The 18517-nt window shown below is 33.3% G+C and overlaps 1 protein-coding gene and 1 long non-coding RNA gene across 4 annotated transcripts; both read left to right on the top strand.

Annotated features, from left to right (window-relative positions):
• Window positions 1-143: 143 nt before the first annotated feature.
• Window positions 144-3882, top strand: LOC103503156 (lectin-like). Its single transcript, XM_008467308.3, has 3 exons — window positions 144-497; window positions 2460-2578; window positions 3436-3882. Exons 1-3 carry the CDS (start codon window positions 207-209, stop codon window positions 3803-3805), a joined length of 780 nt encoding a protein of 259 aa, XP_008465530.2. The 5' UTR covers window positions 144-206; the 3' UTR covers window positions 3806-3882.
• A 1536-nt stretch (window positions 3883-5418) lies between these two features.
• On the top strand, window positions 5419-9803 carry LOC127144516 (uncharacterized). Of its 3 annotated transcripts, none has more exons than XR_007816271.1 (9): window positions 5419-7165; window positions 7350-7421; window positions 7552-7665; window positions 7743-7804; window positions 8425-8482; window positions 8606-8662; window positions 8799-8904; window positions 9237-9285; window positions 9551-9803. It is a non-coding gene; the product is annotated as an uncharacterized LOC127144516 (long non-coding RNA). The 3 variants fall into 3 exon arrangements; XR_007816273.1 differs by having other exon boundaries at window positions 9209-9285; XR_007816272.1 differs by lacking the exon at window positions 9237-9285.
• Window positions 9804-18517: the final 8714 nt, after the last annotated feature.

Raw genomic sequence — 18517 nt, 5'->3', positions numbered from 1 at the left:
TTTTACATTTTGCAGATTTATTCTTACCTTTTCTTTTCTCAAATATCTTTCAAACAAAACAAAGAGAACATATTCACTTTAAATAATCATGCATTATCATATCGTATTTAATTCATATAAAATAACATAAAGAATGCTAATAATGATGTCCTATAAAGCCAATGCGAAAACCCCAACCATTTTAACATTGACTTTAAAATTACGAAATGGGATCGGGGTGGTCGGAAGAGCAGGCTGCGCAGCCGCAGCCGCAGCAGCAGTCAGCCGCTGCCAATGCCGCTGTAAGAAGCAACGAGCACAGCAGTGGCAACTCGAGTGATAATAATTTGAAGGAAGAAAAAGAGAAGGTGGTGAAAGGGAAATTAGAAGAAGAAATGAAGTTGGGTCATGGCTTTGAAGATATTTTGAAATATGCAGACTTGCCAGTGGATAGATCCTCCCTGGAAAAGCTTCATGAACAACTCTATGTTGGTATCTTCTTGAACAAACGAACTAAGGCAAGTTTAATAACCCATTTACAAATATTTTCTTTCAAGAGTACTATAATGAAATTCGAATATAATGAACTTTGGAATTGATATTATTTTATATGTTTTCGTTATTAGTTGAATAATTTTGGCAGAAACGTAGTCAAATATACCTCAAGTTGCACTTATCTTTAGTCAGTTAACAGTTTCGTCCCATTCAAAGATCCTATTCGATGAACTCTCAAATTTTTTTACGCTATGGAATGGAAGAAGATGAATAGAGACAAGTGTTACTCTGAATTCTTACCTAATACTAATCATTAATAAGTAGAAAGTGGATCAAAATAACATTGATTTAGATAAACAAAGTGATTAGTTGATCATACATGGCTTTTGAACAATAAATAAATATCTGACAGATCAGTTAAAGATGAACAAAACATAAGTTGATTAGCTTTGATCATGTAAGACTTCTTGTGCTGATAGTTTAATTTCTAAAGATTTTAATTTTGTTTTAACTAGTAGTCAACTTTTGCAAACCCTTCCTGTTAGCATAATTGAAAGAAATTGCTCGTAGTTTTATAGTTTTACTAATTGTGTATTAATTTTTCTATTAGGGTTTACGATTGACTAAAAAATGAAAATAAAAATAGATATGTATTTGAAGAGTGTGAAACCCAATTCTAGGGATTACTTGGGAAATCTAACACTCAAAACATATGAGAACTTCAAATATTAGAGAACTGTTAAAGATCAAATTTAACGTAAACTAAACAGACAAGGATAAAGGCTTTGTTTCTATTGAGCGCACAAAAATAAAATAACGGAAAGTAATAGTTGAAATTGGAATCTTTTAATAACACATTCTTCAATATCTGCTGCTCAGATAAATTATTAAAAATATCGAATTTGTTCTAAATATTTACAAAATATAATAAAATTGTGATAGATATCGATAGAAATCTATCAATGTCTATTAAATGCACTAATAAACTGAAATTTATTATATTTTATAAATGTTTTGGTTTATTGGATTATATTTGAAAATATCGGATACCTGTTTTGACTGACATTTATATCACAATTTCACACCTAATGGCTTTTGATTTAAAAAAAAGAAAAACCTATTTAAAATAAATTTTAAAGTTACTTTCCATTGCTATTTAAAATTACACACTTAAAAAGTTGCGGAGGAAGAATATAGGAAAATAGCACTAAGGAATCGTGTAAACTCATTCTCAAACTTGGTATGGGGTTTTTATACAAATGATCCTTTGTGGAGATTGTTTATGTTTATAACATTTTGTTTACTTCATAAATTCTACTATCCGATCCTATTATTTTAATATATCACGTTATGGATGACCATTTGTATCATCCTAACGCGACGGGGCTTCCTATTTTCTTTTCTTTTCACAGTTAGGTTTTTTTTTTTCAGAAAAATGAATATTATGAAAAGGATGGTCATCTTGAAAGGGTTGCATGATTATCCCTAACGCATACCTAAAATGTTGTTTGTGTTTACTTATTTTTTTCCCACTTTATTGGATTTTCTTTTCGAAAAAGATAAAGATCGTGAAAAGGATGGTCCCATTGCGATATGATCATATACATGACCTTCTCTAAAACAATAATTGTTTTAACAAAATGTGGGATAGTAGATTACAACATAAGCAAAAAGATTATAATACATACCTTTGTGAGAAATGGGACTATCAGTCATCACATAAACAAACTTATGAGAGCGTCATTCATCCTTACAGAAACTCCAAATTGATATACTAAAGAGATTCAGTTAACTGCTGTGGGACTAAATGGGTCTATTCTAAAAACCTGGAAATTGGTTACTACATAATATATATTTTGTTTGCCTCATGCACAAATATTTTATCAGCTACATTATTTTATTGCATGCAGCAGAATATACTTGGATATCTGCTTCCTCTCAGAGGCAGAGAGATTATATTGAATTTCATTACTTTTTGAATGTAGAAATATTGGTTAGATAAGAATTTGAAGAGTAACTGTTTCATGCTATTTCCAAGAGCTCTCTCAATAACTTGGGCTGAAGAGAATAAGTATTGGAGATGGAGACCCTTGCAAGACTCCAGGTATAATCCTAATTCAACCAACATTTTCTTCTTCCTTCTAAATTAAATTCCCTCATTTCCATCTTCTAATTAATGAAAAACAATTTTAATTGGTAAATATTAAATCAAATTGGATTAGGGTAAATTTAATCTTTTATCGATACTTGACATGAAATCCAATTTTCATTCGAAAAAAATAAGAATTTGAACAATTGGCATTAGTACAGCATGAAACTGACCTTGTAGAGTATTTCCTAAAAACAAAAATGAGGGGAGTTATATGATTTTTTGAAAAAGTTCTATACTCCCATGTTTTATAAATCTTTTTAATAGTAAAACATCTGTTCTAATACTTTTTTGGTTAAACTCATTGATTTAATTATCACACGCTTAAGTTGATAGGGCGCAATGATAAATTTAATTGTGCAGCAACATTTTTAACAATTTTCTTCGCTTTTTTAACTTAAAAATTTTGCAAAACATCCCGCAAGTAAAAAATCAAATTTAATGGGTAAGAATGATCTCTTAATCTAATATCAAAATGATAAAACTGCGAGGACACAAAGAATGATTAAATTAATTGGTAAATATCTATTTCAAAACTACATTTATCGTAGTAGTCCAAGTGTGAGTTAATGGCAACTTCTACAAGATAATTACACTTGAACAAAGAAGAATATTAGAATAAGATTGCAACAACCATAGCATGTATTGTAGTCTTGATTCTTGCCTACATTAAATGTGGAGAAAACTCAATGTGCCTTTTAGTTTGAAAAAATATAGAAAATGTAGAAGGAACCAAAATTTTCCAACAAAAAATGAAAGTCTCTATATATTGATCTGGTCTCTCACCATGTTACGATAAAAAAAACTTACAGTAATACGATTGAAGTCGTGGAGCTTATGAATGTATGCTGGCTCGAAATCCATGGGAAGATGAAGACATGTGAGCTCTCACCCGGAATTTGTTATGAAGCAGCATTTGAAGTAATGATAAAAGACCCAGCCTATGGATGGGATATTCCGGTCAACGTTCGAGTTAAAAAGCCAGATGGGAGCAAGCAAGAGCATCAAGAAAATTTAGAGCAGAGGCCTCGAGGGCGGTGGTTCGAGATTCCAATAGGCAATTTCATTGTTCGTGATCATGAGAGGGGAGGGGAGATTGAGTTCTGCATGTTTGAATATGAAGGAGGGATGTGGAAGAAAGGGATGGTCCTAAAAGGTGTTGTGATTCGATCAAAGGGGTAAATATGGATTGCACTATAAGCTTTATGTTGCACACAAACTCTAAAACTATCAAATTCAAAAGACTCATTCTTAAATAATTGATTTGATTGTGGTTGTTACTTCTCTTATGCATGCAAAGGACCAATACCGTCATCTTTCTTAAAATCCTAAAATTTAGGAGAAGATCAACTTTAATTAATTATTAGAAAAGATTCATCTACTAACCCAAAATCCTATATTTTTCAAAAAAAAACTTAATGATTAGAAAAGATAAGTAGGATCTATTAAATCAAAAATTTTGGACCAAATACAAATTATCAAATTATTGATAATTACAAGTCATCAAATTTGTTAAAAAGATTAAAGGTTGACATGTGTACAAATTGAAAATGAGAATGGGTCATTCAAAACAAAAATCGATACAATTGTATAAAAATAATTATATCAATAAAAGAATCATGCAATAGTGCGAGAAAAATAATATAAATCAAATAATTTCTATCAATTGGGTAGTGAAAATTCCTCTTCCTCAAATCCTTGAAAAAATTATCCAATGTTTAAAAAAAATTAGTAAAGTAATGCAAGAAAGGGATCTGAAAAAGTAGTGTGAGTGATAATTAATTAATCTTTAGTTAATACTAAAGCTAATAACTTTCATAACAGCTTGAGGGACAGTAGAAGAGAATAACACACAAAACGTTGGTAACCCGTTTGGCCAATGTTGCCTACATCTGGAGAGCTGCGCACATCCCTGATGAGAAACTTTTATTAATATTCACTTAAGTCAATATATATTAATACAACATGTAAACTCAGTTTAAATATATGTCATAATAAGAGGTGTCTCAGCTTCAGACTCCAGGCTTCCCCTGAATGCATGAATCACTTTTTTTCATAATGTCTAACTTCAGGCTCTCCCTGAATATAAGAGTGAATATCTCCGACGATATCTTTATTCTTTACTAAAGATTGCAGTAGCTTCATATCTTACTGTCTCGTTTTTTCGTTACTCATCTACAAACACAGCTAGCTTAGATCAAAAAGTCGATCCAATAGATATAAGATCATTATACCTTTGGAAAATCGGTAGCTTCTGCAGACCACCTCTAACGTAACCAATCTTCTTCAACTTATCTTTTCTCTATATTTTTCACACAGTGCACATCGTCACGATAACCTATTTATACATATACCTTTTCTTTTGAAGATAAATAACAAGATTCTTAAAATAATGGAAACACTAGAAGAAATCTAGTCTTTAATGTCGGGTGAAAAAAGTGAAAAATGGGCTTTAATGTCGTTTTTCAAAAGGCGGATGTTTAATGTCGGTTTTAAACCGACATTAAAGATCTATCTTTAATATCGGTTTAAAACCGACATTAAACACCCTGCTTTTTTTGAACTGACATTAAAGCCCATTTTTATTTTATTTTTATTTTTTAATTTTGTAAAAATTCAACTTTCTCTCTCTTACTTTACTGTTTTCTCAAACCCTCCTACACACTATTTTTCATCTTTCTCAAATTTCTTTCACCCTTCTCAATCTCATCACTTTCTTCCCTCTCTTCTTCGACAGCTGCCGCCACCACCACCAGCATACATCAGATTCTTCCATCCCTGTCGTTGTCGTCAGTTTCTTCCATCCTTTTTTGAATATGTAATGTGTTTGTTTGTGTTTCTTTTGCTTTGGATCTATTTGTCGTCCGCATCCCTAACCTCTTTTTAATGGGAAAACTGAAGTGCTCACAAACCAAGAGATTTGGGACCGATCTTGCACAAAAACCCGTCGGAACATCGCTACCTTGTCGAAACATCGCTACCTTGTCGTAAGATCAGCCCCGACGCCAGTCGGGACATCTGTACCCCTTTATCGATTTATTCTCAATCTTGTAATTTATTGAAGTCGCACGCACCGTAAGCCTTCCTCGTGGCCTGCTCCACGACCAAGAGAAAGAAGCCTAACTTTTCATTCCTCCTCAAAGGTCATGTTCATGGGCGTGTCCTAGAAAAAGCTCTCCCGAGGTCTGCTTCTCTGAGGCCTTGGCCTGCTTTACTAGCTGGGGCAACTCATAAAACAAGGTCTGCTTAGCTGTGTGGCAAAACCTTTCCGTGTAAACATCAAGAGCTAAAGATATGTGATGGGGATCTTTGACTACTGTGATTTTATGGCACACGGAGAACATAAATAAGAACATTTCTAATTTTACTTTTGGGTTGAAGGTGAGTTAATACTGATTTCTTATAGCTAAAGCTACTGGGAGTTGCAAAATTGTTATGTAGATATGTATCCGGATGTGTCTAGTTTTAGGGATTTTCTTTATTGAGTTCTTGGCTTTTAGCGCACCAGTCTGTGGAATCTGCTTGCCCGTTTAATTTCGGAATGCCATTACATCAGATGACTCGTGATTTTTGCTTAATCTCTCTGGCCGATTGACTTATGGTTTTCATCCTTCGTCCTTTAAATGCTTAATGCCAAAGGTGGAAGGACAAGAAACTGTATCATATGAATTAGTGGGATTTTGCTAGCTTCTCGGCTTTTATGGACTTTCAATTTTTAATTTAATTTATTTATCGATGAAATTTTTGTATCATTTAGTAAAAAATATTGTTCACTTATGATATTTCATTTTTAAATAATTTTTCTAATATGGTTCATTTATGATATATCACTTCTTGACAGCTTATCAAATGCCTGCTATTGTAGTTTCCACAAAACTATTGGCATGGATGAGGAAGTATCCATATCCAAGCATCCTATGATCAATCATTTGGACGTTAGGAATGCATCATTTTCTGTCAAAAGATTTCCAAGAAGGTTGTTCTCACATTTCATCAGTATTTTCTTTTCATTTCCTTCGTTTGGAACTAACTTGAATCATGTTTCGTTGATGTATTTGGAATAGATTTAATTCTTGTTGCTAATTGAAGTGTGGTTTCTGGGTTTTCGTTGAGGCATAACTTGATTGATCGAAATCTTACTTTTTTGTTGTTCAAAATGGATGTTATTTGCTAAAAGAAAAGAGGCCTCTCTCTTATCTTTCCCCTTTACTTTTGGAGCTGAATCTACTTGAGATTATGGGAGGAACCTTATCTACTTGGAAGTTATTTGCAAAAAGAAAAAGAAGCTCACTCATCTCTCTCTCTTTCTATTTTTTTCTTTTCCACTGGTTGATTGAATGCTGCAGCTATTTGGGAATTGATAAGAACCTTGTCAAAATTAAGAAAGTTATTAGCAAAAAGAACAGGAGCCCTCCTCATTGGATCTACTTGGGAAGAATCTTTTCAAAAGGAGAGTAACTTGCAAAAAGAAAATTAGCCTCTCCATCTCTCTCTCTCTCAGTTTCCCTTTGCTCTGATCTCTTGACTGAAGAAGATCAGAAGGTATTTTGCTTTAATATATTTGAATTCTAATTGTGGGTTGAAAAATGGATATTTCTGCAAGTTTTTTATACTTAGTTTATATTGAAATCCTAATTTAAAGAGACTTTTGATGTTGTAAGAATCAAATGCGTGCAAGTATATACTCACTTAACCGTTGCCTGATGGTCTCTTATTCTTGGCACAGATCTTTAGGCATTTAGATTCTCTTGGAGTGGAGGATCAAAAGGATGTAAAGATGGGCTATTCCATCATGTTTGTAAGCTTCAGCTAACTTGGTTGATTTACTCATTTTCATCATTCATATGCTACTTTTTTGGCCTATTTGGTATCCTCCTTCAATTGCAGAATGTGATGATGATCTGTCACTGAACTCCTTAAATTTACAGAGTTTCAATGAGAATCCTTATTTTGAAGATAGAAAGCTAGAGAAGACATATACATTCTTTGAAGATTGAGCAATTAAAATTACTGGAACAACAATCAAGTGGAAGGATGGCTCGGTAACTGTTATTTCTATCAAAACAATAATTCCAAGTGTTCATTTGATCAGATTAATGACTGATGGTAATCTTTATAGGGTGCCTCAAACGGAGTTAATGGTGAGAAGAAAGGGAAGAAACGACCGCTGACTGAAGACAGGTAATTCCTTACCCCTTCCTTTTTTATTCCATCCATCTTGAACAAAGTCATAGGACCTGAAGGTTTGACAATGACCTTGGTACTTCTAGGAAACTGTGCTTGAAATTTCCTTAATTGAAGCTGTAAACGTTTAACACATTTAAAACGTGCTGCCCTTTCAACTAATGCTTTACCTTCTTCAATTGTGTGGTAAAGATTTACTATGATGGTTAATAAGCCAACAATTACGATTAATTTTAAAAAATAATCTCTTCAGCTCAACCGCAGGGCTAAGCAGAAAGATGTGAAAAGGGTGGTGTACTATTTATTTTTCTCATACATTTCTGATGTGAAAAGTTTTTAAATCCGTGTATTCAACATAAAGTTTAATTAGATATTAAAAGGTATTTAAGGAAGAAACTTCTGATTTTCCAATACGTGCTGATGTTATGCTTCACTGTTGAGCTCTTATCCTACTACAATGATTTATTCTTTCATATCCTCAATGAATTTTCTTTGTCAAATCGAAAAGTCAAAGTTAGTAACACCGTCCTCCACTTTTCTCTTCCTTTTGTGGTATCTGGTTTAATTTAAATTTAACATATTTGCTCGCTATTGTTCATCAATATTGATGTATGCAGCTTCTTCAGTTGGTTTGGTGAAACCGATCAAAAGGATATCACTGAGCTTCATGATGAAGTAAGTCTGAACATCTTTCTGCCCCATAATAATATAAACGCTTGGCTTGTAAATGCAACAACGTTTTATCTATTAGTTTTTTTGGTTTGTACTTACGTGCTTGGTTTTTTGGCTTAAATGCAGGTAGCTGAGATAATTAAAGAGGACCTATGGCCCAATCCTTTGAAATATTTCAACAATGTAATCTCCTTCGCCTTTGTTTTATATCTCTTTACCTATTCTTTGAGCCCATTCATTTTATTTTTCAATTGTTAAATAAGCTGGTTTCTATTTTTTACATTTTTGTTTTGTTTGTGATGTTTACTGAATTATGTAGGTTTCGGCTGCAAGGACTTGCAATTGTATATTTGTATATATTTTTTGCTTCAGCAAAGGCAGCGTGACATTGAGTTTAGGAAATCTGATAATGAACAGAGATAGAGGTAACAATATTTTCTAACGTTAATGTATTGTAGGACATTACCAAAGGCTTCAATTATGAGTAAATTCGTATGACTATGCTAAGAAATTTATGAAATTATGTTTTGTTTGATTATCTTATGGATATTCAGCAAATGCAACGTGACATTGAGTTTAGGAGTATGCTTTGTTTGCTGTTTTGCTTTGTAATGTGGTTATGTTGTTCAAATCAGATTCTTGTTTTTGATGGCTCTATTGTAATAATTGTTGTTTAGCCATAAGAACATTAACCAAGAGATATATTGTTCTCTTATCTATGTAATCAAGCAAATCACAAGCACCAAATAATATGTAGGAAATTGATGGTTCAAGTTCAAGCTTCAGTCAACTGTTTGGAATTGAAGGTATTATACAAAAAAGTTTATCTTAGCATGTTTCTCAATTTGTTTTTTAGGAAGACTTGAATGAACAAGTTACAATATTATCTTGGTAAGACGGTTATGTGGTTGCACTTGGTTTAACAATTTTTTTTTTGGTGGTGTTGTTTCAAAAGTTATGTTTGGTAACCAACCCTTTACTTTATTAATTAGTAATCAAATGTGAATATTTCTACTAGCAACTAAGTCATAACATTGTTACTTAATTGAACCTTCTTGATGTCTTTTACAGGGAGCTATCACTAAACAAATGACTGCAATAGAAGAAATAGTTGCAAGTGAGTACAATTAGCCAGACCCTCATCTTTGTGACAAAGATCTTGAAGTTGGTCATTTGTGAAGCGTTCTAGTTTACTATTAGTTGCAGTTTTAGTTATTGCTCTCTCAATATATTCTTTTTCTTTCTTTCTTTCTTTTTTTTCCCCAAATGATGATCAGTGTAATAATTAAACTTCATAATTTATTTGTGTTTGGAGCAAGTTGTATATAAATGTACACATTATTAAGATTTTATTTTGTATATGTACAAGTAAAAGATTTCATTTTTAACTATTTGGTGTCATACAAAATGGACAATAATGCAAGGATTTAATAAAAATAAATTTGAAGAAACGACATTAAAGACATCGTTAATGTCGGTTTCAAAACGACATTAAAGACAGCTTTAATGTCGGTTAAAAAAAAATTAAAGACATCTTTAATGTCGGTGGAAAAACGACATTAAAGATGTATCATAAGCGACATTAAAGACATATTTAATGTCGGTTATCCACCGACATTAAAGATGAACCGACATTAAAGGCCTTCAATAACACCTTCAAAAATGTCGGTTTATAACCGACATTGAAGGCCTTTAATGTCGGTTATAAACCGACATTAAAGCCCTTTAATAACGCTCGCAAAGATGTCGGTCGCCAAGTGACATTAAAGGCCTTTAATGTCGGTTTTAAACCGACATTAAAGGCCAGATATCTTGTAGTGAAAATCTTTTATCCTTTAATTAATTAATTAATCAAAGATATATTTCATTCATTAATCAAGAATATTTAGTTAAAGATATTCCCAAAAATCTTTTAGACAAAATCTCCAACAGGATCAAACCACAACGACTTCGAGAATAGATTTTACACAATTATTCTCGATACAAAGGAAAAGAAAATGAAAAAATTTCAAGAATCAAGGAAATTCATACAACGTGGGGGGGAATTTCGATGGTAATCAAACAAGAATGTAAAGAAAAGTAATTAAATGATTTTTTTAAAGATGTTTTTGAAATTAAGACTGCCACAACAACAGAATATTAATTCTCTCGATTAGTGAAAATGGGAATTGGGTGTTATTGTACAATAAATGCTTTCCTAATTAAATTAACCCTCACCCAATTGGTTTTTGAACCAATTGTCCTGCGACAATGAATGATGAAATACATCAAAATTTATTGTAATTTCAAAGACCATACTTTCATCTTAAGTCATTTTCACAGTCATTTAAAATTGCATAAAGATCCAAGGCATCATGACGAAACTTTCTAACGCAAAGAATGCCTCCATCTAAAGAGAAATCTATTTGGACAAATTTCAAATTGAAAATTGAAGACAAATTAAAAGGATAGACATGCTAAAAATTATATTTAATCAACAATGTTTGAACAATCAGGTTTCAAAGATTGTGCTTGGTGCCTCTAAAATTAAAGTTTAATTTTAGAATTGTTCGGTGATCAAACGAACAAAAGAAAAGAATTCTTTATCACAAGCAAGAAAGGAAATTACCCAAAGATCGATTTAAAAAGCAATTAAAGATGCATTCTTAAAGAAAATTACAAAAACACCCATTTCCCAAAAAAGTTACCTTAGTCGTTGCCCATAGGCATCAATGTAGCCCCAAAGAATTGAACAAGGAAGAAATTTGAGAGAATTTTTATTAATTTGTAGAGAGGATTTAAAATGCAATTGAGAGTAGTTTGAGTAAAAAATGAAAAAATAAGTGCTATTATTTGATTACAAGGCAAAATTAGGCTTAAATGAGTCAAAAGGTCGGCTAAAAGGTTGCGACACGTTTATTTTCCATCGGAGTTTGGAACATCATGATGCTTGATAGTTGATCACACAAGTGCCACAGCCTGAGTTGTGTGCCACAAAGTTGCTCCATTTTGCAGCTATTGCCTTTTCGAGGCTGCAGTGCTGGGGAAGCACTAGCTTCTGAAAAATTACGAAAATACCACTCCACCTTGTTTTGGCTCGTTCTTGCTTGTTTTAGCTTTAATTTATGCGATTTTCATTGTGTGGACTCGTTGTAATGTCTAGATCATTACTTCCTATAAGATGAGAGATTTAATGAATAAGTGGTGAAATAGGAGAAGAGTTGAGGTACAAAAAGTAAGTCAACTATAGCTCTAATATTAAACATCAAACCACATCAGATCAAATAAACAAAAACACAAGTTCAACTCCACAAAACATGTTTCTTTGGAAAGCTTGTGTGAAAAAATTGGCATGTTTCATCATCCCAATTAACAAATGACACCAAAGAAAGCCACATCTAAAGCTACTATCACAAACGACACTTACATAGGACTTGTCCCTCATAGTCACTCAAAGCTACATGAGTGTGAACAAGACTTTGTCATTGAAATGGAAATCTAGGAACAGTTGGCAAAATCTTCTTAAGTGGGATCATTATAAGAGAAACAACCTACTTCTGATCAAGAAAGAATCACACCTTGATGTAGTCTTTCATGGTGGTAGATGCAACAGCCAAGGCAGACATCATAGAAATGGGGAGGAAGATAACTCTTTTAATCAAAGTTGTTGAAAAGCGAGATTTCATATAAAATCATTGCTTTAAGAGATCAGGTGAAGGCTCCACAAACTATTGAGTCAAGTCAAATTCCCATTGTCAAGGCTAATGATAAAGGGTAGACTATGTTAGAGGAAAACCAACAATTAATAATCCACTTCTGTCACCTCCTTGTCGATCCGATAACTACAGGATATTATCACAAGCTTCATAAGAGTCAACTGTAGAGAGTCGTCACAAACTTCTTTTATGTACTCCAAGTTGAATACCAACAAATCGACAACCTAAGAATACCTGTTGAGGTACCTACCTCCAAAGTCTCAACACTTCGATGGTAGAGCCAATCCAAAGCAAAAAAATTGCTCATTTTATTTAAACACGCAAAAGTGCATAAAGTGGAGGGAACCAAGCGGTTGGAAATTTTTGTTCGAAGTTTGAAAGGGAAAAGTTTCATTTCGTACACTAATTTGAAGCCCAAAGTGATTGATAGTTGGGGAAGAGAATCAAATTTTTGCGGAAGCGTGTGATTATCATGCAACACAAAAATCAGTTTTCACACAAACAAAAATAACCAACGAAACATACATTTAGCTAATCGATAAAAATCATTCATCCTAACCTAAGCATGATCTTTAGAATAAGAAGAAATGGATAAGAGAACTCACCCTTGATGATTCCCTATTCTTTACATTTTCCTCTCTAGTGGTCGCAAATCGACTGGAACCCCTCAACTCCAATCCTAGCCCACCCCAGAGGGTTCTCAACCACTCTTGGGGACGAGAAATACGAGGCAATTTTGGATAGACGACCGGGTTACTCAAAATGTCTTGGTTAGAACCTTAGGCCAAAGTCCTGAAAGACTGTTGGTAGTTCTTCGTTTTTATTATATGAGCAAGAGATGCACGCCAGGGAGGTTAGCGAACTAAAAGCTTGTCTTGACAGCAGCCAACAATTAATTGAAGAATAATGAAGAACGTCAGAGTTGCTTAAGCAACGAATGGAAGAAAGTACCCTGATAAAACAAGAAAATGCCCGAGCAAAGAGAGGACCTTGATTTCATTGCGGTACATATTTTTCAACTTTTAAGTTCTTTAATTTCTTATAGGTGATATGTATCTAAATTTACTTTCATGTCATTATAGGTTGGGAGCCTTTGGGAAACTGGTGTCCGCAGTGATTAGGAGAATTAGTTTTTATTTTTTATTTTTCATGTAATTTCTGAACCTACACATGTGTACTTTTTAAGTATTGGATTTAATTTTAATATAAATATGATTTTCTATTTTAATAATTTTTTATTAATTATACGTTAGTAGTTTTCATAATTTGATTAAATTTAAATTGAATTAGAACCCAATAGATTACAAAAAAAAAATTAAATAACAAAAATTTAAAAATATAATAAAATATTTTTCCTGATATTGTTGGTGCGTAGAGCATGATCGCCTATCCCGACGCCGCGTCGAGCAAATGTCCTCCGACATAGCATCAGACGTTCCATACGACCGACGTAAAGGGCGACATCAGCAACAATTTGTTGCCGATGCATTGACTAGATGTTGAAAGTATCCTTCCCGACACATTTTGAATCAATCGACAAAGTGCATGTTGAGAGAAAGTCATTGTCGTCGTCATCTCGTTTGCGCATTGGGGTTGCCTCCTCCAATGCATTATTCCTGACTCTATTTCTGACATTGCTTATGGCGTTAGGTGAGCCTGTCCCAATGCGTTTTGTTATTTATTTTGACACCTTTATGCATCGCGTGATCACCTAATTTTTGTAGTGAGAAATAGTAATATTATTGGTTTTCCATGGAGTAATAGGCATTCGTTTATTGATATGTGATTATATATAGGTGGATATATTGGAAGATTTGGAGTATTTGATATTATAGTGTTGGATATAATATGTTAATTGATAATATATAGGTGTTGGATGATGTGTTTATTGATAATATACAGGTGTTGGATGGAGTAGTAGGCATTCTAGCTAGAGTGTAAACAAAATGTTTTTATATTTATAACAATATACAATGACAAACATTTTTTGATATAGCCCGAAACAAACAATGTTGATCTTTAAAATTTGGCATCATAAAAGATAGACAATAATGCAACAATTTAATAAAAAAAATATGTAAAAACGGACCCAGAAAACAAGACTTTAATGTCTGTTTTAAACTGACATTATTAGGGATCTATGATGTTGATTTTAAACCAACATTGTTGTCTCTGTAATAAAGTTCAACCAACATTAAAACCCTTTAATAACACTACCATAGATGTCGATTGCCAATCGATATTAAAGCCCAACAAACATTGAAGCCCTTTAATAACACTATCATAGATGTTGGTTGCCAACCGAACCGACATTAAATTGAAAATTCAAGAAATTAAGATCAAAAGAAAAGACATGCTTGAGATAAATTCAACGATTCTTAATCAATCTTGCCTAAAGAATCATGCTTAGCGAGCCATTAAATATTAAACAAAGTTGATGCTATCATGGGTGATCAAATCAATCAAACAAGAACTCATGTAAAAGCAAAATTGGAATAATTCAATAAACCATGTAAACTTGATTTTCAAGAAAGAATTGCTAAAATTTCCAGTGCTAAAGAAAGTATGTTACTTCTTCATTTACCTCAAAATAGCTTCTAGAAGAAATTGAAGAAAACGAGATAATTTTTTATGAATAGAAAAAGAGAATTTTATTGGTGGAATTGAGAGAGAATTATAAGAGAACTAGCCCAACTAATGTGTATTTGTTTAAGAAAATGAAGTGAAGGAATGAATTTTACAAGTGAAAAATTGCTTAAATAGTCAATTGAAGTCGGCTTGCTTGGAGAGGCGTGCGCCTCCATGCACGTTGATGGTGCGTGAAAGTCAGTAGCACCATAGTACTGTAGTAAAATATTATCTCAGGTCTGAAGCATGGTGGCTTGGCATCGCGGCACCAGTGTCGCACCCCCTCCTAGACCACATCCTTTTAGCTCGAGAGATGGTGTGAAGCCAACATATGGCATTCTCCTTCTAACGATACCTGTTGGCCCTGCTAGGACTAAGACTAAACTAAACATTAAATATACAACACAATGAAAATATGAATGAACTTTATATAAACACGAAGTGTAGCCCAAACCATACAATAACAATGACAAGTCTAATATAGACATATATACAACATCTACAAACAAAAGTTCATACAACTCCAAGTTTAATCCTGTACAACCCACAACTAGCATTATTACACTAAACTTGTGAATAGACTAAAAGTACTACTAGAACAACACATACTAGTATGAAACTCAAAGTACACTAGCAGATAGGTAGATGAAGTCATGCGTCCGGTCCACGATCTTTACCTAGAAAGTAAGAAAATGTTTTTGGAAAAGAGTGAGCTAAAGTTTAGTGAGTGACTAACTTTTAAATCAAACATGCTTATCAAATCAATGAGTAGTAAACAAGTCACCTTTTGCCCCAAGATCACTTCGTGTGATACTTGTGGAGGCATGACCGCTTAGACATTCAACGCATACCTCCTTGAGATAACACGCTAAAAATCTAGTAAGTGGATTTAACTCAACAATCAATCTTAACACAACTTAATAACGCAAGATAGAACAAACAACTTCTCTTTATTACTTAACACCATGCATTCCAAATACATAATACAAGCCTTCTTAAGTACAAACAACTATAAAAATAAAGCTTCCAACGTCTAGCACAGCTTCACACTCAATGCATAGCAACTCGCCTTACCCTTCTTAACTTGACCTCAGTGCCTTGTAACTTGGGAAAGGGAAACTAAAAATATAAGTCAAATACTTAGTGAGTGAGATCTTAGAAATCCTTTCGAGTAAAATAAATTCATTTTCATAAACAGGCTTCCAACGTCTCATTTAAAATCATACAAACCACACATTAGCCTCTACTTATTCCTTTCGAAAAAACATGAACTATTCACATGCATAGACTACTGGGATTCATTTCACTAACATCCCTTAGAGAATTTTTCGGTTCATTTCTCGTTGCTCAGGCTGCTAACTCAATACGCTCTTTGCAACGGACATTAGCCAGCTTCTTATGTCATGTGGTCCTTGCACCCCATGGTTGCCTTTACTCATTATGTTCACATAACAGCTAACTCATTATAGGAATAAGGCGAATGATTTACTCGCATACTTAACATAAAATCATCAAACATCAAACATTAGTTTACAAACTTTCTTTTTGATAATGAAGTATAAACATCATCAATATTACAATGCATATTAAGAGTTTCACAATAACATAAAGACTCAGAAAGAATACTTCCAAACACTATTCTTTCTTTTAGAAAACCACTCACAAAACACTAAATTTCCTTCCTTTCTTCCTTCCTCTAAACGACTACTTCAAGTTTCTTTCTTCTCACCTAATGACTTCCTTAGCAGGTCAACACTCAATAAATTCTGAATAACAACACTTTCTTCAGATCCTTCAATCCTATTTATTTTAATCCTAAGTTCGATTAGTCATTCTCAAGTTGTCTTAGCTCGATAGCTTCTACTTATCACTTTACAAGTGTCAGTTTACTTAGCTTTCCACACAATGCTTAATCTAAACCCAACATGGAATTAACTATCAAATCAAGATTCGACATTTCCTCGAAATTCTTAACTTTCCTTGCATGAGTTCAACTTGCGTTACAACACCAAAACGCCTACTATGCTTGTGTCGCTAATTTTCATTGCAAAATTTATCATCGCATCGCCTAACTTCAACCGAACTCCCAAAATGCCTACTTTCCAAAATAACCCTTCTATTCCAAATTTGGGCCTCACAAAAAAACTTTATCATATACAATTTAAGCAAAGAAAATACATAATTCTTAAATTTAAATAGTTATCTCAAACATTTCACTTTTACTTACTATACCCTGAACCTTTGTACTCTACAAGACGAATGTAGCCATCAATAGTGCCTTATCTCATAATGACTACTATGAAATGGAAAATCTAGGCATCCAATAGAGTCCCTCATCTCTACCTAGTCACAATAATGGATACTCTAAGCATCTACTGAACACCCTCATCACAAGACCTCTATGCACAAGAAATATACCCCTGTAGGGTTGCCACAAATCTTTGGATATCTCTCAGATATAAACTAATTGTCACACCCCTTTCTTGACCACCTCCTCTCCATCCGAGAGGCAACGTGAAGTCAACCAACATCGTTCTTCTCTCAACGATACCTGATGACCTTAACCTTTAACCCATTTACTTAAGATTCAGGCGAAAGAAAATAACACAACTCTAGAGAAAGACGTAATGGAAGAACTCAAGTACAATCCATTTAATAAGATACTCTCAGTCTTAAATAAACTAATAATGCAGACCATAGATTCCTTAGTTACAAGAACCAACTCTCACTACCCACAACTTAAAATTCAATATAACCTAGGCATATTTACAAGACTGTATATACATAAAAGTACAAATGACCCAACAACATACTGAAGAAGAGACGAAATCCATTAGCATAAATGACAGCAACATATCAAGTCTTGGAAACACGATCTCTATTTGGAAAGTGGGAAACAATTTTGAAAAAGTGAGTTAAAAAGCCCAGTGAGTGACTAGATTTTGAAAATAAGTGTAGTATAAAACATTTAGACAAATAAACTCAGTAAAACGTTTATAGAAACAATTTCTAAATCTCAAGTTTTTCCTCATCTATACTAGATATCAAATCCTCAGGAGATGACGGAGCTAATCAATACCAAATCTAATATAATCCTCTACTCAGATAGCATAATAAGCTTGATACTACGCCCCTCAGAGATGGGCATCCCCAACTTTACCTCAAAGATAGGCGTCCCTACGTCAAATCCTTAAAGATAGATGTCCTAATCTCAGAATTCCTCCGCATCTAATATCCTATTCCGTAGGGTTGTAGTTGTAAAAAGATAACTTGGTATAGGTTAAAACATTTGTAGAATCACAAGCTTAGAAAACAATATCTCAGTAAGCTAATGAACCTCTTGCACTAAGCAAATCTCAAACCATAAATCATGCCTTGCTAAAACTTTTACAAACTCATTTCTTATTGCTAGCCAGAAATACACCTCAACAATTCATGCTCAATAAAAACTTTATATAAATTACATGCTTTAGAGCAAATACATGTAGAAATTTATGTTTGAAATTCATTTTGTCACTCAAAGATAAAAGCTAAATCCTTGACCTATAAATTTTTTCAATCTCTTCTTCACTTAAACTAATGATATTTAAATCCAAATTAACCTCTTAGGTTCAGAGAACATCCAAACATTGCTAAAAAATTACAAAAATATAAAAATACCCCAAAAATGACATTTTGGCATGGTTGGCATGCGAGCATGGGTGCCAGGTTTGGC

The sequence above is a fragment of the Cucumis melo genome, chromosome 12, assembly GCF_025177605.1.
Source record: "Cucumis melo cultivar AY chromosome 12, USDA_Cmelo_AY_1.0, whole genome shotgun sequence".
In the NCBI taxonomy this organism is placed as follows: domain Eukaryota; kingdom Viridiplantae; phylum Streptophyta; class Magnoliopsida; order Cucurbitales; family Cucurbitaceae; genus Cucumis; species Cucumis melo.
The sequence above is the reverse complement of the archived record's forward strand: the minus strand, read 5'-3'. Positions and strand labels throughout refer to the sequence as shown.

Coding starts and splice junctions, on each gene's coding strand:
- LOC103503156 (XM_008467308.3), top strand. CDS start 207: ATGGGATCGGGGTGGTCGGAAGAGCAGGCTGCGCAGCCGCAGCCGCAG. Junction 498..2,459: donor TCTTGAACAAACGAACTAAG/GCAAGTTTAATA, acceptor TTTTGAATGTAG/AAATATTGGTTAGATAAGAA. Junction 2,579..3,435: donor AGACCCTTGCAAGACTCCAG/GTATAATCCTAA, acceptor AAAAACTTACAG/TAATACGATTGAAGTCGTGG.